This window comes from Rutilus rutilus (genome assembly GCF_951802725.1).
Source record: "Rutilus rutilus genome assembly, chromosome: 3".
In the NCBI taxonomy this organism is placed as follows: Eukaryota; Metazoa; Chordata; class Actinopteri; order Cypriniformes; family Leuciscidae; genus Rutilus; species Rutilus rutilus.
In genome coordinates this window covers 53,319,654-53,346,067 of record NC_140211.1, presented here as the reverse complement: position 1 = coordinate 53,346,067, position 26,414 = coordinate 53,319,654, and the positions used below count along the sequence as shown (strand labels likewise).

At 41.2% G+C, this 26,414-nt stretch overlaps 1 protein-coding gene across 3 annotated transcripts in view; it reads right to left on the bottom strand.

Moving 5' to 3' along the window:
• The window catches only part of zfhx3b (zinc finger homeobox 3b), a 225,595-nt gene that overhangs the window by 10,889 nt on the left and 188,292 nt on the right, over window positions 1-26,414 (bottom strand). For 2 of the 3 annotated variants that reach the window (XM_084403785.1, XM_084403784.1), the window contains 3 exons: window positions 11,948-12,055; window positions 1,435-1,568; window positions 797-997 (listed from right to left, as the gene is read on the bottom strand). In XM_084403785.1, the coding sequence (XP_084259911.1) occupies window positions 797-997; window positions 1,435-1,568; window positions 11,948-12,055 (443 nt within the window). The remainder of the gene's footprint in view (window positions 1-796; window positions 998-1,434; window positions 1,569-11,947; window positions 12,056-26,414) is intronic. The other variant, XM_084403786.1, reaches the window with a different exon arrangement.

The window sequence follows — 26,414 nt, the reverse complement described above, 5'->3', positions numbered from 1 at the left end:
TTGACCCGTCTTCACTAAACGCCCTCCGGAGATTCAAAACGAAAAACGGGTCGGCAGCGTTTCTAAACTTCTCCGTTTTGGGTCTCCGTTTTTGCCGTTTTAGTCTGGACGGGAGGTGCAAACGTAGCAAAAGGTCTCTGTTTTTAAACGAAAACGCAGTAGTGTGGATGGGGCCTTTGTAAACTCTCTTCTAGAGTTTCATAGATCTCAACAGTGTCACAAAATGTCCCAACATCTGCCGAGATGACACCTGTGATGAATAGTGAGATATTTCAGTACATTTCGATGCTAACAGAAACATAACTGGGATCTCCTTCAAGTCCCCTGAGGTATGAAGGAGCAAAAAAACTTCTGGGACAATAACCTTCATGCTAATCCCTGCTAGTATAATAAAACATGTTTTTTTTGCCATTTTAATTAAGCCTTAAAATGTCATCAATTAAATAAAAGGAAACAACCTTCATCCACAAAGGCAAGGTGAGTAAGAAACTGTGAGTCATCTGTAAGGTTAATGCCTGATATGATCACTACTGAACATAGGTAGTGTGTAAAAGCATATGGCCTTCGCACCACACAATAGAAGGGTCTTGACACCTTCACTCTCATCTCACATTAAAAATAAAAGATTGCTGAGAGAAATTGACTGTGATGAATAGATATCTATCCACTAGAAATTATTAGTAAGGTTCTTTTGACTGTGGAGGAAAGCTTGGTTGAATGTCTTGGACATTCATTAGAGAAAACAAATGTAAGCATATGGAGTCTGCACTGGTAAATACATTCTGGAGTAACTTACAGTGGCGATTAGTTTTTCGACGCAGTCTGGTGCCACGCTGTGGAGGTGGGTAAGATGGAACTGCAGGTGGACCTTGTTGTTGAGCATGTCCTGGCACAACGGGCAGCGGAACATGGGCTGCACTGAGTGCTGCGTCATCACGTGCATTCTGAGCCGGTTCAGATCTGTGTTGCTGAACTTGCAGTAGGGGCACTGGTACATCTGTACAATGACAAGAAGGAAGAGACAGAATATTATTTCATTGAGAAAAGTGGTCAAATCAAGGGCAGAGCAAGACTCTCCTCTCCCATGCAGAGAGCAGTGAGAGGCAGACACTTCAAAGAGCTCTCATCTGTCAAATATCATATTGATTTTTCACCTTTTGCACAATTAGCACTGCAAGAGCAGCAGAAAAGATGGAGAAATATAATATTTTTAGAAAAAAAATGCATGCATAATTTAAAAAGGCCAGCTACATTCTACTACTCTTTATTAAAAAGGACTGAAAACAACATCCTTAGATATTTTGTTAATTAATGGGTACAGTTAATGAGACCTACATGCCTGGGGATTAGATAAGGTCTTTCTGAATCTACTTCACAGAAGCAGACAGAGAGAATTCTAAATGTTTCATAAAGGCTGAAGATTTTCCTCCATACCTGCTCTCCACTGCTCTTCTCAGCGGTCCTGGGTCGCTTCGACGAGAGAGGGCTTTCCGCTGCCTCGGATCTCGAAGAAGGTCGCTTGGAGGGGACCGGGGAATCCGTCTGATCCCTCTCCGATTGGTTGGATGCTGCCAAAGACACGAAAAAAGATGCATACTTGTCAAAACACAGCACCAATTTGGCAGTCAAGGCATACAATCAATCAATAAGTCAGGCTTTACGAAAATGAAATGCAGTAAAACAGTTTTGTGCAGTATGACGATGCTGTACTGCACAATGACAACATTGTTTGAAATGGCTTTTATGAAGCCTACTATGTTGGGCTTATCAAAGCAGACTAAAAAGCAGATTGGTAAATAAATGAACTTGCTATTATGTTAGTGTAACCTACAGTAAAAGTTCACTGAATGCTGAAACAACGCATAGTTCTTCGCCTTCAGATCAAGGAACATGTAATAGTAAGAAAAAGTATTGATAAGTATATTCTCATGTTCTGATATAGCTACAATAGTGTGGGAAGACAGGACCTGGAAATTTAGAAACAGTCGGCAGTAGAGTAGTATGTGTGGTAATGTGGACACAGTATTACAACAGCTCTCAGTACAAGTGTGCATATAGTGCCGTAGTACATGAGTGGTAATGGGAATTAAAAAAAATATTACTGCAGCTTTCTCAATTTCATTGAAAGTAAGGTAAACAAATGCTGTGCAAGTGGTTCAAATCCGACTTGTGTCATATCACCATATAATATGCTTTCATCTCTCCACTTACAATGTCGATAAAAAAAAAGAAAAAAAAAAGGATGTAGTATAACTGCAGTTTATATATGCAGTGATATATATAGGCATTGAACGGGAATCAGCCAGGCCGGTGGATTGCTAAGGCAGGCTGCTCCCCCTCCAAACCAATGTAGTCTTTTAACCGCTCCTCCCATGGCACTTAGAAGAGGCAGTGTGCAATGCTTTGACGGCTTGTCTCTCCCTATGTTGGATGTTTAGGACATCAGACACCGGCACAGACATCTAATCAAAACATTAGTTTGCCACGGTGAGCAGCTTTAGGATGCATGCTCTCTCAGATGAAGCCATTTGAAGTGTGGCTTCAGCGAAGGGATTCGCCCAACTTGAAAAGAGTCAAATATACCACAGGCAGCTTCAAAATGTATCAAGAAGAAAGAGTTATGTTCTGGTTCCTATTTCGATTCTTTTTCCTTGTTTATTTGCACTTCTCATTGGAATTCAAAATTACTTTCAATAGTTATTTCGGTTTTCAGCAAATCTTATAGTTTAAAGTTTCACGTTTTTCTATAGTTTTTAAAGAAAAGACTCTGCCAAATACGTTAGTCAAAAGCTAAAACTTCATTTATCACTATTGGCATGGCTCACTCATTTCTGAAAAAAAAAATAATAATAGAAAGCTATGAAATGTTTCCCATTCAAGTATGTGAACACCAACATTTTTACGCAAGCTCAATTTCACATGTTGTTGTCAGTTAGCTCTACTTAAACTCCCATTTATAGCTAGCTATCTAAAAATTAACACAGTTCAATGTGCGCTAGTCTTTTCACTTTCTATACTGACAGAGTGAATTTGTAAAAAAAAACAGGCCTAGAGTTTAGCTAACCAGAATGTATCTGGGAACAACAAAATAACAACAAAACTGAAGAAAACAAACTTGGGGAGGCAATACAGAGTAATCAGAGCTCCGAATAATAATAATAATAAAAAAGGGTTGTATAAAAAGTAAAGCACTCTAAGCCAGAGAGGGGTCAAGAGAACACACTGTTCACACTGCTAAGGGAAAGAATTCACAGTGAAACTTAAGACGCCCTTCTCTCTCGCCGTCCCATAACGAGGCTATAAAGAGTTAAATTTGGCATGATTTGTCCAGTCCTGAAAGGGCAAATTGAGAGCAGGGGATTGTGGGGAGGGGTGTGGGGGTCAGTTTAAGCCGGGCTGACCATGTTCCTTGGGCAGACATTAAAGTGTCAGGTCCAATCAGGGCAGGGCAGCTGAGAGCTGGCTTCAGTGGGGGGCCCTACTTTGGGGAACGCTGCCTGATGCAGCTCCCAGAGACTCCCCCAATCAGCCAGTGCTGCCCTATTAGGTCCAGTCATGGCCAATCCCATTAGACACATCCACCAATAAACAAAGGAAATGTTAAACAAAGAAACCTCCCTTTCTTTGCCATTAACCTTCACTCTCAGTCCTGGCACTGTCCACTTCCTCCTTACTGCACTGCTCCTACTGACAGTGACTGTGACTGTGTCTGTGGCAGTCCCTTGACTCTTCCTAGCCTCTCTATTATCGTGTGCTTGTGCACCTTCTTCCAGGAAACCTCCTTTCATGTTCCTTGTAGGACATGTCCCTGGTTGGTAACCAAATTGTCCACCAAAATACATAGTTAGAGTTATTTGAACTACAATAAAACTGTGGAAACCTGGTATTAGCCACCACTGTCATCAAAAATTAATTCCTTCAAAACTGCTAATGCTAATAAAGTTCTATTATTGTGTTTTAAAAGTAACTATGGTATTGTGGTGGAAGCATGGTTACCATGGTACCGTTTTGTTAGCAATTGCAGAGAGTAAGACAAGTGGCTAAAGCTACTCTAAGTCTTGTTTGGTTTGACTGAATCAAACTCAAGTTCGTTTCCCCCTTTGGTGCGGATCTTTTGGACAGGTGTGAATACAGCAGCTGAAGAGGTGGTCTCGGTCCAAACGAATTCTGGTACGGTTCGTTTAAGGTGAATTTCTGTCCAATAATTGGATGACCTTAGCACACATGTGGTTTTGTTTTAAAATTTTGGTTTACTTGTAAAAAGGCCAGTGTGAAAGGGAACCACACCAAACAAAAAAATTCTACATTGCATTTGGTCCGGACCAAAGTAAGTGAACTAGCGGACTTTCCTGGTGTGAATACACCCTAAAACATAGAAAATCAGCTAATGCTTTTATGCTAAATGCATTTAAGATAAAAACAAACCAACAAAACAATTGCCTGTGAGTCTAAGTATGATTGAAAGGGGGCCAGGTACACTCTTTGGGTATTACTTGTAAATGTTTTTATTGTAAATTCTGTCTAATAGACTATTGCACGTGAATGGCGTGAGGTCAGGGGAGCAGCTGCCTGCCGGAGGCCTGCAGCACGTGTGGGGGGGAGAGCAGCCCGCTGCCTCTGGGCATAGCCGCACCTCGTCACGCCCTGTTAGGACTCCATAAATCTGATCAATTGTTTGCTTTTAAAAAGCCCCAAAAACCCACTTCTGCCACCAAACCCCCGTGACTAAAGCCCAGCTACCGTATCCTGTTTTCTGTTGTCAGGAGACGGAGGGAGAAAAGCGGGGGAAAACATCATCACAGAGCACGCTGGAACAAAATGGAGACCAATAAACAGGCAAAGAAAGCGGACTGTTGGCATGTGCAATGCGTGTGTGTTCGGCACGGTTGGGCGGCCTCAGGAACATGCCTCGACATCTGAGCAGGTCAGATCCGTTATTAGAGACCATGACCAGAACCTGAAGGCGGGGGTCTCTCTTTCGCTCCCCTCCCTCTCCCTGGTCTCTGCTCATGAACCTGGCTATGTGTGTCAGGCTCCGGTATGTTTACTGTGTGCTAGTGGTTGACCGTTTTCAAACGCCAAATCTTAAAAAGCAGGGTATTATAAGCGTAAAGGAGATGAACACAAAATGAATTAACCAGAACAAACATGTTAAAATGTTTTTTTTTTAAATGTATATACATATTTTTAAATATATAAATATATATATATATATTATTTATTGTTTTAACTCCTTCCCCGACATTGATGGAATTTTCTGAATCTCTGAATCAAAATACAGGCAAAAAAGGAGCAGAAAAAAGAGATTGCATGTTGTAGTCTTAGAATTTTTTTTTCTCAGCTTTTTGTTCAAAATGTTGCTTTTTTTTATGAAACTTACCCACAATCAAGTATTGATTAAAAAAACAAAGAATGCATGAAGCAATTTATTTATATATATATATATTTTGAACAGAAAGCAGAGGCTCTGTTCTTTCTTTTTGATATTATGGATGTTTGGATATTCATGCCTCAAACTATTCTGGTGGCCATGAGATTTTTGTGTAAATGATCAAAAACGCTGCTGGTGGCTGCCAACTTTAAAAACAAATAAATAAATAAATATTCCCAGATCATAAAACCTAAAATCTAAAATGTCTAAATATCAGTCAATATAAATAATTTCAAAAAGCATAATCATTGTCTATATTGATTAATTTCCAAATGCCCAAATATCGACATACATGAATCATCTCAAAATGGTAAAAATGGTTTTGGTTTTAAAAATGGTAAATGGCTAAATATTGGCCTGCACAAATAATCTCAAAATGGCAAAATAGCTGCCTAATGCGTACACTGATAGAATAACTGATATTTAGTACATATAAAAAATGGATTTTGCCCTCGCAGAAACAGTGTTACACAAAAATGACTAGCATTCATTTTTTCTTTTATTTCTTTTTAAAGAAGTAGGAACTACATCAGTCTTCTCGAAACCATCCTAATGTAGTATCTGTACATCTGACCTCAATTCTACCATTCAGCAGTAGAGCACACTTGCAGCAAAACCCACAGAGACAGCGACAACGCCCCAACTTTCATCTGACATCACAAAAGCCAAAGGAGAAGCAGTGAAAAAAGTCTTAAAAGTCAATTAGGTGATTATTAATTCATGGGCCTTTTCCGTAAGCAGGAGGTCTTTGTTCTGGAGTGTCCCGTAAGTGAATTGGACTTTGGCACCTTTTCTCAAGCCTTGGAGCTGAGCAGCATTTCTCAGCCAGCCAGAGGAGGCTGTCAGTGCTGAGTGCTAAGCCTCTAAATCAGAGATGTGAAGCGCTTTCATGGGAGGGAGGCACCGGACAAGTGTGCGACTGACACGAGCAGGACAGCAATAACGCAACAAGTCCTGCGCCACTGAAAATGTCCACAAATGTAACCACAGCTGCCATCATATCATTACCCAGGTGTCCTTGGGAAGTCATCTCCTACGAGACTAACTGGACACTGCAAGTGGGCGGACAGGGAAAGAGTAGAAAAATTATTTCCCCTGGCATATGGAGTGCATCATGTGCATTTGCGAAAACTCAGCAGATGTGTTTCCAAGAAGGCATGGGAAACGTCAGGTGATCAATTCATCCTTGCTTTATCCAGCCCAGCTTTTGCTCCTAAAAAAGGCAAGTCTATACTTGGACATAATGAGTCCTACAAAAAGCCTGACCACTTTCCAACACGATCAGCAGCAACCCATCAACATGCTCAATAGAGGTTTATAGAGGGTTTAGTCTACATTGAAAAAGAGGATTTTATTAAGGTTGTATATTAAGATTACATATTTCTTATATATTTCAGTTTGCTTATATTTCTTACCCCATTGACAGACTTTTTTCCTTCTTGTTTTAAGTATAAATTCAAATCTTCTGTCATTTTGCTTCTCTAGTCAATGTATCTTGATTTAACAATGTTTAGATATTTGTACTGGAAACCAAGTACTAAGGAAGAAAATAACTTTTTGCAGTGTAGCTGATGGACCAAAGGGGATCAACCAGCACGGTCCTTCTGGGTAAGCTGGTTGACCATGGAACTAGCTGGTTACTAGTTAAAAAGTCAGAATCAGAACAACGCCATCCCATGCTTCTCTTTTCAGGAGGTCAAACCTCCTCCATCGTTCTCTTGTCTTTCCCGCTTTTTCCCCCAGACCTCACTCATGACAGTTCTCCTCCTAGTCCCTCTGCTATTTAACCATTAATACAAAGGAGCGGTCCAACTCCCCAGCGCTATAAGTCATTCACTTTTACCACAGCTAACAATAACCCAATATTATAGTTTTCTGCTCATCTTCACCCCCCCCCCCCCCCCCGCCCCCCTTTTCCCTCCTCTTTTTAATCTGCAGGCCGCGATGGTGCCCTGAGCAACAAAGGGCTATATTCCATTTCACCTCATATTTCTCAGGTAATTACTCTGCATCAATTAATTTCAAATAAAGAAAATTACAACCAAAGCCTGACGCCAATGCCATTCCATATTGCGGCTTATCATATCACAGTTCCCTTGGTGTATAACCCACTATTAAATGAAAGGACCACCTCCATGGCTCTGCAAAGGAAGTGCCCATGTAGCCCCACAGGCGTGACTGCTACAAAGACAAATTTAAAATGAAGAAATTAAAAGGAGATATCAATTAGTGGACGTGTTATTAATCTTCCAATTGCTGGGCGGGAGCTAATGCCGCAATCACCTTTAGAGGACATACACACACTGACACCCATACATGCATCTCTCTCTCTCTCTCTCTCTCTCTCTCGCAGGACGGCGTGCCAATTAGAATACAGGGAGTAAGACTCATAAACACAGGTCTATGTGAGCGCTGGCTCACAAACAAGGACAATTTATAGCCTATTAGTCCTCAAGACAAAAATAATTTTAATTAAAGGGATGACATGTTTTAAAGGACACGATATGAATATGCAAACGCGTTGGTGCTTTTAAAACAGCTTTGATTGACGCTTTGTTTCAGAGACAGGGGCGTTAGGAAGAACTTCAGTGACATGCTTTTCAGATCGTTTCACTACCTGGTAAATTCATCTTAAAACACCCTCAGGATGATGCAATAAATATGGCATCATAAAAATCATGACAGTTTTCATGCCATTTCTTCAGCAATATTCACCAAGTCAGCTGACAACCCTGACAGCTACGGTTGCATTAACTACGATTATAACACGCTGCGGCTAGAGCCCCTGCCTGTTCACATCAACTCCTGTAAAACTATTGATGGACATCAAGGCCATGAAATAATGCTATTGATGGAAACATGTAATACACTTCCTCTGCGTCCAGGGGGTGCTAATGTTCACCTTGCAGTCAGAGGACAATTATTTTGCTGTCCTTCTCACTGCTGTCTCTTTCTCTCCAGTACACACACAAATATACACCGTCCCCGGTGCATCCAATCACTGACATTCATATATTTAAGTTAATGCGTAAGGCAAAAGAGACGGAACCAATTTGGAGGGCTGCTGCTGGCGTGTCAGATAGCGTCTGACCTGCATCAGATTATTTTGCCTCCCTCTCTATAACCCCAGCGATTTGAAAGTTGGGGGTTGGGAGGAAATATTCATAAACCTGCCGAGGACGGCAGTCGCCTGTAAACCACCCCCTCCCGTCCTATATTTATGTTAAACATTTCAAATCATATTTTGGTTGCTCCTTAGTCCTTAAGTGAATTAACAATTCTACTCATCTCTTCCAGCTCCACATTGCCACGTATCCTCCCCTTTCTCTGTCCATCCGTAACTTCCTCTATCCTTATTTTCTGCCCCATAACCACCCTTCTTGCTTCAATAAAGCCCCATCATCCCATTGCACTAATGTTAACCATGTTCACCCAATGATCAGGACTCAGGACTAATATTTATTAACAAATACTTTTGGAATCTAGCAATTGACCATACATTCACTCTCTCTAGTTCTATGTATCTTTTTCCTTGTATGTGTAAGACATGCTTAAAAGACACCCATCATGCACAAACTAACTCTACATGCACCAAATGAGACCCATCAGGAACGGCTACGGCTTAACTCGGATGGTGCGAACACGCTCGACTTGAGTGTCATCTGTGAAGCGCTCCCACATTTCAACGCTCGGTGTTCGCATGACTAGGATGAGAGGGAAAAACTTCAACAACACTAATGACAGGCCCTAATAACAGCCCGCTTTGACAGTGTGACTCAAATCCGCTCGGATGCGTGCCTTTAAATAACAGGTTAGCTACGTCCCCATCGCGACCGAGTCCAGCGGCTCATCATTGACACATTCTCCACACACATTCTCAGACAATCTCCAGCCAAAACAAGAGTGCCTCTGTTTACTAAAAGCATTCCAGTGCTTCCCAGGCAGGGGTTCAAGAAAGCCTCTCGTAGCGCAGTCTCACGCCGCTCTGTCCGTCAATCATGAAAGTGAGTTCTAAACACGATTAGAAAAAGAATATAAAAAAGCTTCCATTAAAGCAGCACCAGTATCTTAGATCACAACACCACCAGGTTTCACTCTTCCACCCCCGTCACTCCTTCCTCCCCTCTCCACCTCTCCTCAGACATCAAACGGCACCCTAGACCTGGCTTCCTAATGCACGCTATTTTTAACTAAGCGTTCCTAATAAGCTGCTGGGAAGCCTGTAAATTTTTCATACGCAAGCACATCTTTCCTTTGTGAAGACACAGAAACACACTTATTTGGTGATTAGCAACTGACAGGGGGAGGAAAAGAATTGAATATTCTTGTATGGAATTGCATGCCTTTCAGAAAAGACGCAGGGCTCCTAATGCGCAATAGTCGTCTTCTTCGGCACCACAGGTAACGGCTGAATTATTAATCAAACAGCTCATTTTAATGCTTTTTAAAGTGCTTTATTTTGATGTGTTAAAATATACTTTTAGCCATTTTCAGGCAGGCGATGCATATCATTATTTCTCCCCATCAAAGCTGAGTGGCACTCGCTCAAAGTGCACAAACAACTCTGCCTCATTTAAAATGAAAGTTGGAAAAAAAAATCAAACGACGCTTTAAAAGATTTGCCTTCAAATGCTCCAATGAACTTTTTTTGCTGTAGTTTTGGAATTTAAAATGTAATGATAATAATAATGAAATGTGGAACATGCAAAGGACTCAAATTGTTTTTCCTATCACGAAGAATGAAGTTAAGTATATCCTTTCGCCTGTGAGGTACAGCTATTGTGAAAACCCTTGTTCCAGACAGGTGTTCGCCCTGACTCCTTCCATCTCACAATCAAACGGCTTCTGCACTGGCACGAATTGAACTCCTCCTCGTGAATGGAACTTCAAACGCAAGATGGCAAACAAAAATTGACATCCATCACATTCAGACCAGCATGCACCTGTCAGATGGCATGACTAATGCTTAAAGTCCAAACTGCACATGCATGCATATACTGATGTGTTTCCTAAGTTCCTAACCATTTTTTTTTTTTTTATTCAGCACCATTCATATTATTAAGTATACCTTCACTGAGACAAACCAAGTGCTTTCCTATTAAAGCAAAATTCAGCAAAAATTATTAATAATATTAAATTCACCTAAAAAGTAAAATAGAAGATCTCAATTAATACTGTGCAGCCAAGTAGTACATACTGTATATTCTTCTAAGAGCGTCATCCAAACAAACTGACACACATTATTTTGTTTACTTGCCCTAAAACAGAACTGAAAAAAAACATGATTATTTATTTTAATTGATTCATTTTTATATTTTCAAACTTCCCTCTGCACTTTATTAAATATATGGGTTTGTAACGATTTTTGTAACAAATCTTAGCTTTAATTTCAGCGAGACAGTGTAGAAGTAATCTTAATCGATGTTTTAAAGAATATAGTTATATTACATTACAATCATCCGAATATCTGTTTTCTAGTTAACATTTTCATTCGTTAAACTAATAAAAACTAATTTAATGAAAGTAATTCTAAAACATGTATTAATCTTTAAAGTTATTGTTAATTCTAACATTTACTAATACATTATTAAAATCAAAAGTTTTATCTGTAAATATTATTTAAGGGACCTGAGCTGACATGAATAACAGGAACAGCTGTATTTATATTAGCAAACATTAACAAAGATTAAAAAACACTGTAACAAAAATGTATTGTTCATAGTTAGTTCATTTGAGTGCATCAACTAAAGCTAAGTCAACTAATGGGACCATATTGTAAAGTTTTACCCCAGTTTTCATGCTCAGGTACATATGACTGTAGTAACAAACCAGAAGCCAGTTGACTCTCTCTCTCTCTCTCACACACACACAAGCTCGTAACACAGCACGTGCTACAAGCCCTCGCAGCTTTCCGAACACATCAGCAGCACAGCAACGCACCACTGATCTCCACTTACACCTCCACAGGCCTCTCTCTGCTCTCCACTCCACTCCAATCCACTCCAACACCCCAGGCAGCCCCCCTCCTCTTAAACCACACCTCTATATGAAACCTGACACCTGCACCTGCCACAACCGCCCCCAATCCCAGCCTGCAAAATACTCCTATCTGATAGCATTCTTCAGAGGTGTGTGTGTGTGAGGCAGAGAACACGGTCACATGTGTTCAGACACATGGCTGCTCTGTAACTCTGTACGTAGGCCCTGACTTGTGTTTTTGTCACTTGAACAGATTCACCGTAATCAGGGATAATTTTTTTTTTTCCTGGGAATTCCAACTAAATCCTCAAGGGTGAGAAATAAAACATATTAAATTAAGCTTGATTCTTGGAAAGAAAGAAAAAATGCTTCTTAAAGTGCACTGAAATATTTGTGGTAAAACATCACCTTATTTAATAAGCCACTACACTGGAGCTGTGGAATATAAAGGTTTCTAAGTGACTATATATGTAAACATCTAGCAGTCCCTTGTTATAATGGACTCCCTGTATAGTGAATTGGAAAGATAGGGCTTACCTGTCCCTTTGGTGAGCTCCCTCTCCCCCCCACTCTCTCTGTCTTTGGTTTGGTCCTCCTGATCTGTGGTGGTCTCACTGGCAGCCTCCACATCCTCACTCAGCTCTCCTGAAGGGGGAGGAGAGGATGGGATATGTAAATCAGCACTCCATCAGAATTGGTGGAAGCACTTAAAGGGACGGCAGCATTTTTTCTATAGGAGCGCACAACAATTACATTCTCTGACAACCATTTACAAGGTTATGAGACAAAGCAGACACTTCTCTCCCCTACCATAGACACTAGACCGTATAATTACACTAAATATAATTGCAAGATTATATATATATATATATATATATATATATATATATATATATATATGCACTTGCATATTTGTATCTCCAAAATGCATTTGCAGAATTATATCTTTCACTCTTTTTAAGCACATGATTATTTTCATAATGTCTTATATTTTTGATGGCATCATTTTATAGAGATTTCTTTTAAAACGAGCCTCGACTCTACAGTTATAATTCTTCATTTATGCAGGACCATGACACAAATATCTTTATGGCTTCCTCTGTTTAATATGAACATAAAACTGCAGCAAACCGCACACATGTGGTAGAGACATACACACATTTTCCACAGCGGCTCTGAGCATGCAGACAGGAAAAATAATTGTGCGAGAATCGAGAGAGAGAGAGAGAGAGAGAGAGAGAGAGAGGAGAGTTTCTGTCCGTCGCTCTCTCCAGTACCTCTCCCAACATTCATAATTACAGTCCCTTGCTGCGGGCCGCTCACCAATATCGGGTTAAGTTCATTTTTAAAACCCAAGGTAATGCAAAGAAAAAAAACATCATAAATATTTAAAACTCAGCCCACAATTCATTTTATTTTGCCAAGTCAAATGCAGAAATCCCCTGTAACCATCTTAAAAGCCCCCTGTTCAATATATTAGGCCATTTAAAGGCAGCAAACTCCCAACAATGGATCTCCAATAATGCCATGTGTAAGTAACAGAGAGAAGATGCTGAAGAACAGATAATAAAATGGGCATCAATCCTTTTTATTCCCACCTCGTGCACCCCGAGCACCCCCTTTCCTGGGCCGAGCTTGTTTAAAAGTACCGTGGCTAGCACACACAAACATTGATTTTGCAACAGTAAAGTCCATGGCAGTCAATAAGCCTTATCAGTTATTACACAAGTCAGCTAATTCTCAGCAAATGTACTTAAATGTTCTTTTGAAAATGCCTCCCCCTGCACTCTACACTCTATCAGGTGGGTTATTGATGTATCGACAGGACAACAACGGCCGTTGAAATATCCTGTTCAAATATTCATCTCCACGCTCAAAGAGCGCTATTCCACGACAGTATTGGAACCCTTAACTTAAAACAGCTTTTATTGTCGAATAACGTTCCAGCCACTTTAGAAGCCTTCCCGGGACGCGACTTGAATCCGGACCAGCCGGGTTTTTTTTTAAAAGCCGCCCCGCAATCCATTAAAATTTATTCTCATCAGTGTTCGGTTTTTAGAACTGTTAAAGTACAACCTCAATCCATCATTCTTCAAAAACACTTTTTTGGTCTCTGCATGAACATGGAGCGGCGTATTTAATAAACGCCTCCGCCATAACTCTCTCGCTGCGAGTAATACATCAACATCTCTAAACATTTCCATCTCCTTGACTTAATGTGCTACAAGAAACCATTTGTGTGTGAGCGTGTGTGTGTGTGTGTGTATCTAGAGCAGTTAAAGCCATTTACATCTGATGGTCTTGTGTGGATTGTTATGTGTAATTCTGCATTTTGTTGCACTGTTTTAATTATTGATGCACCAAGAGGAAACACGACTGGGGCAGACCGTTTGCCAAAGCCTACAATCGCTGTGGTTTCCGCTGTGGCATTCTGGGAGAAAGTAATTACACAAGAAAACACTAGTATACAGAGTCTTCCGTACACTGCAAGGTTATAAAACTACGTGTGTTAATTCACAAGAGTAGTTTTTCAGCATAGCAGGCAAATTATTAAATAATAACCTACAGGCGTGCAGATACAAAGGAGGCGGCAGATAAACAGAACTGTTGTTCATTTCATCTCAGGCTAATTTTTTTTTCTTTTTCTAAAAACAACCACAAAAGCTCCGTAAAGCAAAAGCACAGAGATTTGCACCTGTGTTCGGTGTAGATGGAGCACCTAGAGCTTGATCGCAGTATGGATTATGCAGTTAGGCCATATTACTCAAGAGACCACACTGATTCAGTGGAATAACTGCCTATATATACATATAGAAAATGTCATTATTTCACAAACGTGCCTGTTTCTGTTATGTTCCCAAGGCAACGAGCAATTTCCGTTCCCCACAAACCAACATCACCCAGCATTGGGCTGAGTAATGGGCTGGAAAGGCAGAAAAAAAAAAAAAAAAAAAAAAAATGAAAGCAACATGCACTGCAGTCTAGATAAATCCACCTTCACCAGGCTGGGAATTACTATATGATATGGAGTCAGAAGCAGCTAGATTACAAAATAATCCCCAGGTAGATTTTACACCTCTAGAAGAGCCGCCAGTGTGTCTAATTCCTGCTCTAGCACACTTACTTCTCTTAATAGAGAGTCGCTTCATGCAACAGCTGCCACCCTAAATCATCCCTCACCTTTTTCTCATCAACCTCTCGCTCCCTGACTATACGCCGACCACCCTCCCCGCAGTAGTACTCAGATAGGTAGATATTTAATTCCATGGCCGTGTGTCTAAGAGGCAAATGAATGTGCCTATTCCTCATCTCCACCACCACCGCAGTACACAATGATTAAACCCGGGCCAGCCATAATTAATGAAAGGTCACAAGTGGCCTTAGAGTAAGCTGCAAATGAAAGGACCCACCCAAATGTAGTCATAGATCTGGCCTGGAAATAGATTAAGAGGAAGCACTCGCAGCTATGGCGAGAGGCCATTTGCTAACCCAAATCCTAAAAATGTAAAGGACAATACCCTGAAGGTTAGGCTTTCTAATTAATCGTCCTCATTAACCCGTCCTCGTACAGTGATATTAACTTTTGCCTTAATCTAATCACGCCAACCGAATAAGCCCACCGCAGCGCCTGAAATTACAAAGCACGCCTGTTCTCGGAGGAAACACAATACCACAACATTTCAACAAATCCAGACATGGAAGGATACAGAAAATGGACTTTAATTTTGTAAGGAGGTCGTCTCGGCGGACTCAGACACGCATGATAATGTGTGAGAGAACTGCAGATGAAGCATTCAAACCGCATGCCCAGCACACACAGTCTCTCTCAGCATGCAGTATCTAACGTTGACCTATAGGTGTCACCCTATACAAGCAAGGAAGAGAAATTGGCAAGACACATACACAGAGCAGATGAAGGCAGAGAGGTTAGAAAGGCACAGACAAATATATACAGATCACGGACAGAGAAATATGTGGAGATGACAAAAGCAGATGCTAGACAGGAAGTCAGCGCCAAACGATGAGACTCAGAAGACAGCGCGATTACCTTCAGATGAGGCCGAGCTGCCTTCCCCCGTTTCCCCAGAAGAACGGTGATTACACACATACTAATCATACTGACAGGCACAAACCGCCAAATAAATAATACATGCTAACCACTGCTTCATCCAGCCTCTTCTACCCAGACCGAAGGGCCGGTGTGCATATTCATACCACAAACCCAGCATCGAACTCATCAGGAATCAGCCTGGCGCTCTCGAAAATGCGTACACATTGAGGGACCGTACCTGAGAAGCTCTTGGGATCCTCTGAAGGTCTAGAACTGGCTCTCGAGGCGAGTCTCTGGCCTGCCTCGCCTCACCTGTCCTCCAGCCAGAGCGCAGTGGAACGATGTGAGCCAGTCTCTCTGTGAGCGGCTGCTCTTTCTCATTACTCTCATTAGGATTACCGAAGCACTGGTTATCATTTTAACCAGGTGTCACAGCGCACATCACTGTAAATCTGCGGGGCCACATTTCCCCTTCGTCTTCCACCCCCCATATACCGCTTTCTCCCCCTTATTTTGCCCCACAACAGACAGTTTCCTTGTCTTTAACGCTGCACTGTTGGATAAAAAAGCAATCTTATTTCACACCTCACGGACTCTATCTCTCTCTCTCCCTTGCTTGTCCTGTTTTTTATTTTCCTACGAGATCCCCCCTCTGGCCCCCCGCCATCCCCTCCCGCACCCCTTCCCTATATCAAAGCTGTCCTGACTTCGGAGAGCGCGGTGTAAAATGAAAGTGACAGAAGGGTTCTGCGGGACAATGGGACATAGGCTCCATGCTGGGGGCTTTCACGCTTTGTCCGCTCCTCATATCAGCACTTCTCCGGCCCCGTCCGTGCCCCTCCCACCCCAAACAGGACCCCCCTCTAAACCACAACACACAAAAAAACACTGCCTTCGTCCCAGACCAGCCGCAATCTGTAGACACCATCACTGGATGGGCGAAAACCCTTCTGAAACTGTCCACCAAATGGATTACAATAAGTCAGGAATAATTGATGATTGAACAAATGAAAAGCAGATCAACATAGCGGTCCAGAATAAAATTCACTTATACCACAGTTACCACATCTACGTAAGGTGTGAATGGTGATAAACACCTTTTTGGTTCAGAAAAACATGCAGCGTGAATGTGAAATTTCATTTCGTGAAGTTATAGAAAACTAAAAAAAAACACCTTGGAATATCTGTCAGCCAATCAGAATCTGGAACAAACTAAAGTAAACACTAAAAAATGTCTTCCAGTCAAAGCCACTTAAATAGCCAAATAAATGCTGTGAGCAAACATAACCACATTATCGTGACACGAAAAAGAACTTCATGACCAAATATTTAAGCTGCTCTCCAAAACTGCTTTTGAAGCAAAACAGTTTACCCATTCAAAACAATGCACTCTGGGTAAACCCCTCCGTCACCATAAACACAGAGCGTGAGTCAGGCAAACGTCAGCGAGACCAACATAGTGCGCATGGTGACCACACTCCCAAACAGCGGCAACACCCTCCCTCTCAAACACACCCCAAAACACGAGGACGAATACAGGACAACCTCGTGTTTGTCCGTCTTTATCGCTCTCACACACTCTCAAACAAGCACACACTCACCTCTAGCAAGAAAAAAAGAAAAGCTAAATACCTCTTTGGTTTAAAGGGCCGTGGCTCTGTATCGGAGCGGGGCTGAGTTATGTGCTAGATTCCTGACCTGCCTTCCAGAAGCCATGGCGTTCGCTCAGCACTGGCCCTGTCGTGACCCCCAAATCTAAATGTGAATGAATACTTTGTGTCTCCATGGGGCTGTGCGCCAGAGGGGGGAGGCGCGGGAGGAGGAGGAGGAGGAAGAGGAGGAGGAGGAGGAGGGTGGGCTAACTAACAGCTAGCAAACTTTAAACATCAAGTTGATCACAAACAGAAGGGAAAGCTCACTCTGCCTTAGAACAAGAGGTTCACGTCACCCCTCCCCCGTCCTTCTCCGTCGGCTCTCCATACACCCTCCGAGCCGACCCCACACGCCCTCTGCGCAACACTTAATTTGATCCCCCAAGCCTTTCAAAATCACTGGCCATTTCAGTGGACGGCTCACCTACTGGCGCAGTCTGTGGCGGAAGGAGACGGCTAATCAGGGGAAATCGAATTTACACCGGCACTGTCAAATCCTCCTCTTCTAAACAGACATCATTTCGTTTCAATACCCGATGTGACATCGCATCACAAGCATGACATTTCCAATAGCTTCTGATCTGTGTCTGACATCATGAGGAAGTGACTTGAAAGTGACATATATCACACCGCTCGCACAAAATTACAGTGAAATACATAAATAAACAGAAGGCAGGTTTACCGTGTTGGGCATGTCTGCATTTTGTCCAAGCTATTTTTTTAATTGCTTGTCTATGTACACATGTCAGCTGAATGCCTTTGGTCATTCATCTCGATCCAATAAATATCTATGACATGTCCCGTCATTTTACTTTATACAATTTTTTTTAAATCATTTTGATTCAGATTGAATGGAATCACATTGAAACATATGTATTTTTTTATTTATTATAATATAATATAATATAATATAGTATAGTATATTATCGTATAGTATAGTATAATATAATATCTACAGTAACACTTAGGTTACATTTGTTGACTACATTAGTTAACACAAACTAACAATTAAAATATTTCAAAAGCACTTATTAATCTTAATGTTATTTTCCACATTTACTAATACATTATTCAAATCAAAAGTTGTATCTATTATTATTTAATGGACCCAAACTAACAATGAACAGTCATATTTGCATTAATTAACTTTAACAAAGATGAATAAATACTGTAACAAATTGTTAGTTAATGCATTAAGTAATGGGACCATAATAATTTTCTTTTATTTTAAAATTGCCAGGTCATAGAAACCCAGATTTTTTAAGATTTTAAAAATACAATTATGGATGAGTATTTAAAGTACAATCAAAACATTAATGATTTTCCAAGCTCTCAACTGTTATATATGTAACAAACTATGGTGTCAATACCATGGTACAGTCACGGCATGAAATGATAACACCACTGGGAATGCTGGTCTCTACGCTGTATGTGATTTCAGGTTTTACTATCCTTGTGGGGACATTTGTGCAAACAAACACACACAGGAGCCATTAGGCAGTGTTTGACAGCAGTCTCTCAAACACAAAACACATTAACAGCAGAGTAGTGTGCTGTGCTTTTCCTGCCCTGCACTCTGTGAGGTTGAAAGGGCCGCATGGAGGTTGCTCTCCTGCGCCTGGAGACATTTTGCCGCACAAAGGCGAGAACGGACTGTCAGAGCGTCCCTCAACAGCCACAGCACCGCACTACTGGCCTACTGCTCTCGTTCTACCCAAACCTATCTTTTCCTTCTTCATCTTTATCTCATACTGCACTGCTTTCTGTTATTTTGGGACAGGAGGAAAAGGAGGAGGAACGTAAGGACGACAAAAATAAAATAAAAAGTCAAGAAGGGCAACCACATCCAGTCTGATATATTCACCAGTGGCTCGGAAAATGTGATGGTACAGTTGTGACAGCCGAGCGGATCCCCCCCCCCCCCCCCCCTCCCATTAAGGGCTGGGTCTTGACGGCGCACTGAATATGTATAACCCGGAAAAAAACGTATTGATTTTTCATTTGGTAAAAAGGGACATAAAAATCATATAACCTGAAACTGTCACAGCTCTTCTGTTCATAGCTCATCTCTCCTCGTGTACGGCACTGGCCACAAACTCAATTTAATTACCAGGTGGAGTGTTTGCATACAGAGAAACGCACACAGATTGCATCTGTAACGGAATTAAGTGTGATATTCGACTTGATCAGTCATATTTGATGTGGAAATGCATGTGTTTGAATGTGAACACAGTGCTAATGTACAAACAGTGACAGGAGAAAACAAACACCAGTTTTTCTCTAACACAATTCAGATGTGATTATATCACATTTCCCCTTTGTGAGAACACAATAAAATCGCTGCTTTTCATATTCCAAGCTTTTCATATTTCATATTCAAATGTTACCTATTAAGGTGGATACTGCACCAACCAGCATGGCGGCAACATTTTTTTGGCTTCATACCAAAAAAAAAAAAAAGTTTGACTGAGGATTTGTGGAGGTCCAGGAAGGTTTGTCCAATGTTTGTATAAGCCAGCGCCTGTCTATTAACAGCTACTTATCTGTTTACGTCTCTCTTTAGACTGCTCTGCCTGGTACAGTGGGACGTCTGAGAAAGATCTCCGCCTGTCGATATATTGAGCGTGGGATTTGCATATCTTTGTAGTGCATCCATCTGCCTGTGGATCACTCTGTAGAGGTATTAGCTCAGAAAATCAATGCGGTCTGAACGTACGCACGTATGTATGTAGGGACCACCTTGGCGTGCGCTTGTTACGGCGTACGCATTTTGCCGCTCACGGCCTCCGTGTGGATAATGCAACACGAGTCCACGTTCTTCGAAAAACAGACATTAAGTAAACACAACTCATACTCAAACAAGGCAGCATCCCGCCATAGGTGGGCTCTGCACGCACCAAGGTGTTCTGTAGGAAAAGTGTATCCTGCAATTGAAGACCCCGTGTAGCACCACCCGCTTGTTTATGTCAGCGGACCAGGAGATAAAACAGAATTTTTAAGGCTTATGAATACCAGATGACTTAATCAATTTTATTTTAGAAATATAAGAGTGGGGTTCATATTGATGTTTTTGAGCCCTGGGATTTCACTGCACCCTCGCAGCTGGGAAGGACGTGAGAGGTGTGGGAAGAGCCGCCCGTGTGTAGTGTTCATAAGTTAAGTTGGGCTGTGTTTGGAATTGGAATAGCATTCTAGCACGTTACTCTTACTTTTGTGTACTGTGGATGGCATGCACATTTTTTGGCTATGGAATACGTACATCCAGCCGGTTGTTATCGCGGAAAAACCCCCGACAGAGTGATCAGGACATGCCTTGCATCAACCTGAAGGGGTTTATTCTGAGATAACAACCGGCTGGATATACAGTATTCCGCTTATTACACAGCTACTTAGCACATAAGTAAACAATGAGACACAAAATATTGACTTGAGCTGAAATATTTTATTAGGTCTTTAAAAGCAAAGCTTCCGCGAAGAAAGCAGTTGCAAGCTAGCAAGCAGCGAGTTCAAACTAGACGGACATTTAAGGGATATAGTACAGTCATACAGTACCACTTATAATTATGTGGATAAGAGATATTGATTTGAGATTAAACTGTTTTAAAATCGTACTTATATGTTATTTTATAATCCATTAAAGCGTACAAAACAATCGGTGCAAAATGCAGCGTATGTATGAAACAAGAGAGCGAGTCTGCGATACCCAGATGATATAATTCAATAATTGTACACAAAATATTGATTTGAGTTTTAATATTTTATTAGCTCACCAAACGCAAAACTTCCACAAAGAAATAACTTTTCTAGCAAGCGTATAGCACTGACTTCAGTTACCCAGATTAGCCTTTGTTATCAGTTTTTACTAGTTGTTATTGGGGAATAACATAATGCTGGATGGCGTGATTGACCAATCAGAATCAAGTATTCCACAGTGCCGTGTAATAACAACAGATCATCATACAGCGCAGAATGCTATATCCCATGCTATATATGCAGTACACCAGTAGCTGTTCCATTCGGAACACAGCCAGGCAGAGGCAGCGGTGTGGACACACAGAAAAGCTTCCCCCTGCACACACACACCGGATCGCTGCAGTTCCACCCCCAGTGGCAGCTAATAGCAATCTGCTACAGAAATCCAATCTTTACATTGTGCGAGCACTTAAAACAAGCTCAGTACCACCACCAGTTATTGAAAAAAGGGAAATACGGTTCATCCGTCCCACTTTCAGGCCATTTTCTAATACAAATCAAACACTTGCTGCTCCCTTCCTCCATTTGTCTTTCTTTCTGGGCCTCTTTGCATAACCCATCCATTACGTTCACATGAAATATGAAAAGGCAATATCCTCTCTGTGTTTGTACTGAAGCGTAATGCGATTGTGTTGTCATTTATAGGAAATAATCGCAAACCTCTCTTTCATTTTCCAGTTCAAATAACCATGAAAAATTAGCCCGCAATGTCAGGAGGGACAACAAAGGAAAGCGCGCAGACTATCGCTTCACCACTGTGCTTGACATTTCTCCTTAATAGGAAAATGTCTGGTTGCTTCTATCTTTCTTTTTTCGGTACAAATAAAGCCTTTTCTCTTTCTTAATTAAAAGTTCTGCACTTTGATCTGTAGAATCTCGCCTTGCTCACTCTCTTTAGTGACAAAGAGGCGTTTGGGTCAACCCAGCGTGAAGTAATTGAGCAGGGGGGTCATCCCGAACCCCCGTTATTCGCCCTCCACCGCACACACGCTCTCCTTCCGTAGAGCAAGACAGCATCTAATGGCCACAAGTGAGGACCGTTGTCGCCATACTGGGGTCTGGATCTCTGTGGCTAACGTCCTGCAGCCGGGATAAATAATTCAGCAGCCATCAGAAGCCCTGGCTGCATGGCAACAACCAGCCTGCCCTCTGATCTCAGATCAGCTGATGGTCACATATCTAATACGGCAGCTTTAAAAATCGCTGCTCTTTTAGTGCCGTGAGACGCCCAGACACTGCGGAGCTGCACTGTCTCAAATGTGCCTATTTACAGTGAGAAACAAACTAGTGATAATTGGATTGCTATCCGTGAAAGCTCCATAATGACGCTTAATAGACATGCATTGTTTTTCTCCAGTAATTATGCACAACATGATCGGCCCCATCTCCATTTTCTGATGTAATTACTATAGATATGTTTATCCGGCTGACAATTAATATTTGCGTGTGTGTTTTGTGCATGAGTATATGCCCTAGTATATGCATGCATTCTGACAGCCCAACTAAAAGCTCATGCCAAATGAAAGGAAATGCTCATTTTTTCATAATTAAAGTCACACTACATTCTCATTACAGGGTTGCAGAGCACATTTTCATTTAGGAAATGATGTGGTGAAAAGTGTAACTAGCAAAATGAACACTTACAGTGCTTAAGAGCATCTGACGCTCTTTCTGAGAAAAAAACAATGCATATGGTAACAATATATAGCGAGCTGCGGCAGATTACATTAGGCAGATATCAGGATAGCCTAGCGTCCATCAAGGGACTATTCACTCTAATCTTGATTGAAAATAATAAAAAATAAAACCGTAGAATTACTGCAGTATCATTAACCAGACGATTGTTTTGATTTCAATATACACAGCAGTCAAAATTCATCAAATATACTGGTGGGCGAAGATAATTTTTGTCACGTCGAGACAAATGAGGTGCCCAAGGAAGCAGAATGCGAACATGACATAACGCTGCTCAAAAGTGTCTCTCCTTCCTCTTGTCAGTCTATTTATTTATTTATTTTCCATGATTGCAAATTTACATATTTCTAAAGGAGGATTATAGTTTGTGATGCATATAATGAGATTTCCCCTCAAAAAGCTAATGAAAAAAGACTCATCTTATGCAATTAGCTGGGGCTTATTTATTCTCCTTCTGTAATGTATTAATTCATTATCGCATAATTCAGGCATTATTTATTTATTTGATTACATGCACACCTTAAAGCCTTAATTACAATAGAAACTGGGGAGGTCGAGGAAGAGAAGCAACGCACCAACTCAGCTATCAGTCGATCTAGTTATCCATTTAATCTCGAGAGTATATCCATCCAATCTCTTATCAGCAGCCTCTAATCTCAGTCTAATCAGTTTACCAATTTGCTGTATTGCAACTGGCTCACTGGAAAGAAAGGATTGAAAAACATTCTTCCAAAAAAACATTTGCCGATAACAACGCCAACATTTGGGATTTTGGTTGTGCCTTTTCCGTCCTTTCCTATCCACTCTTCCTTCGCTCAATCTATCTTTTCTTCAGCCCTAATGATGGCTACAGTTCCACCACGGTCAGTTTGGTTGTATTCAGCTCCACCAGCATGGGTCACACATGTCAAATGAGCACACTTCGTTTTTTTCTTGCACACCGTTTACACTTTTAACTACAGCCACACGGCACTCAGGACTTAATTTTAAGCTGAGCCCTGGAAATGTCTGCTCTTTTACAGATATTCACAATCGTAATTTGCTCCAAAAGCGTCTCTGTTTTCCTTTCTGGCCATCCAAGGCCACTTCCTCCCACAGCCGAAAGCGCAGCCCTTTACCTCGGAACATACATATTACTCTGTTTCATATTTACTTCGGCTAGCCATAAGAGTCTGGCTTCATCTGACATGTGTCATGAGTCAGTTTGAACAGACAGGACACGTGGTGCAGTGTGAAGTTTGAGCGCTGCTTTGTGACGAGCTCCTGGAGAGAGGAACAGAAATAATTACAGTCACTTCTGTTACTCAGCGAGTTATCTTTGGCTCAGGGAAAGAGAAGGAAAAGACTAGAAATGTGAATGTTCGCAATAACCTTGCTCGAACGCGCGCTGGCTGTCTTAAAACTACAAGAAGTAAAAAGAGCCCCAACCTTGTTACATCTTTTTTACTTTTTTATTATTATGTGTATGAAAAAGATAGGTTACACTGTACTTACTCAAATAAGTACTGAGTAATATTAATTAACTACATATATTTACTATAAGTTTTGGGTTAAGGTTCGGTTTAGGGTTAGTTACTTGTAATTATGCATAATCTACTGTTATTAATATCGCACGCCTGGAAAAGGCTCTCAGCCAATCAGATTCGAGAACCAGAAAGAACTGTTGCGTATATATTCTAATAATATGTAATATTAATGTTTGTATAACATCTTTTTTTATTTACATTACATTTATTTTCCTAATAACATGCCTTCAATTCAGAATTTAGAATATGCATGTATGCATATCTGAAATTATATATTTAAATATTGAATTGAAAGCACAACATGAAAGTGATGCATCTAAATATGAACAATTTCTCTGCCTTTGAGCTTTGTTAAATTCTATAAATATAAGAATTTGTGTATTTATTTGCAGTTATTCATTTGTTTTCTTAGGACAGGTTGTTGATTCTTTGTAATCAATCCTTTGTCCATAACGGGGATGAGGATAAACTGTGACATCAGATAAAAATGATAAATATTACAGATTTAATATGGGCCAAATGTTGTGAGGTATTAAAAAAACAACAACAAAAAATGATGCTGCTGATGTAAAGTACAAACATGTGTAGTTTAGGTGGGCTATAAGGAGATCCAATGAAAAATCAGCGGCTGATGGGCTCATCAGCCAGGCGAGCTAAATATTCGTATTAATTTATGCAGTGTGAGAGGAATGCTTGGCCATGCAATTACAATTACTTTCCAACTTTCAGAGGAAACGGTAAGGCTAATGGTCTCAGGATCAACTAAGCAGCATGTTGTGGAATGAAAGGTTAGCTTGTGTGTGTGTGTGTGTGTGTCTTTGTGCTGACTCTGCAGAGCAAGAGAAAGAAAGAGAGAGAGAGAGAGAGAGCCTGCTTGTCACTGGTCTCTCTTGGGCAAGCATTGGATTAACTATTATTCTGCTCCTTTGAGACCACCATTGCAACTAAATTGGTTCCATGGTTTTCCACCAATCCCTCCACCAAATTCTGCAATCGCAGAATTCTGCAAAAATCCTTCTTTTATTTACAGAGCTCCTGTTATTGCCGTTTTTATTGTTGCTGTTGATGTCATCCCCGCTGTGGAGGCTTGGAGCGGAAGACTTCTCTCTCTAATTAGCCAGAGGTCTGTCTCATTGAAATGAGGGAGCAGGTAGCTCACATTATTCATCCCACAGGTAAACATTGGGGCGGCCATGCCTGATGAGTGGACTGAAAAGATGAGCTGGGTGAAGCCACTAACTAATACAGGCCTCTCCCCCGGGGGCTGCTGGTAGGAAAATAAACAGAGTGCATTAGACTCTGAAGAATCCTTTGGACTTTTTTAGTTGTAACAAAACAACAGCGCTTCTAATACCACTAGGAGCAATGAGGTATTAGAACGGGACAGTTGCCTAAGCGCGATTTTCACGGCGGGCCGGCTAGGCTTAGGCTGCCTCCGCTTTCAAATTAAGCCCAAATTGCACATTTATTCTGCTTCCCTTTATCCAGAACCAGATACAAGCGGACGCCTCATCCCAGATCCTCTTTTTTTTTCTTTTTTTTTCTCTCTGTCTGAGTTCCAGCAAAAACAGCCTTACATGGCTCCAGCCAGGACTGGCGGCCTCATGAGAAAGCTGTGATAAGAATTCATTTCTCCCAATTATGTGCTCTTGTCCACTGCTTCAGTTCATCAGTTCAGTGCAGCCAAGTCAATGAAAGGGCTTGTAATGAAGCAATCAGATGCAGCCTGGCTCCCAGGGCCCCGGCCTCGGCTCCGGGCTTCCCGAGCAGGCCAGTCCATCTTGCGGGGGGAGTTGGTACTCGCGCAGATGGTCTACAGCTTAATAATGACTGTAAGATCCAGATCTTGCTCATAAAAATGGGAGAAGATCAGTCTGATCTCAGCTCTGGCCTCTCCGAGGTGGTAAAGTTTGCGATCATCCTTAAGATTTCTAGCTATGGCTCCTTCAATAAAAATATCTGCAAATGTGTTTAATGTTCTGTTATGTTGGGATTTATAGGGGTTTCTACTACAGTATGTTGCAGTTTTACAGCTATCAGTTAACCGCAAAAAGTTATTGACGTTAATGCAATCATTGTATGAGTTGGTTTAGTCAATATTTCAAATAAATTGCAACTAACATTCACTAACTTAAAGGAATAGTGCACCCAAAAATGAATCAGCCTAAATTCAATCTGTTCATCATTTAAGCGATTGTGTCTCTTCAGAAAATTTGGACTAAACCGCTAAATTCATATGGATTCGTTTTACAATCTCTTTATGAACTTTTTGAAGTGTCAAAGTGGTAGTTGCGTAGCTGTCAATGGAGGGACAGAAAGATCTCAGA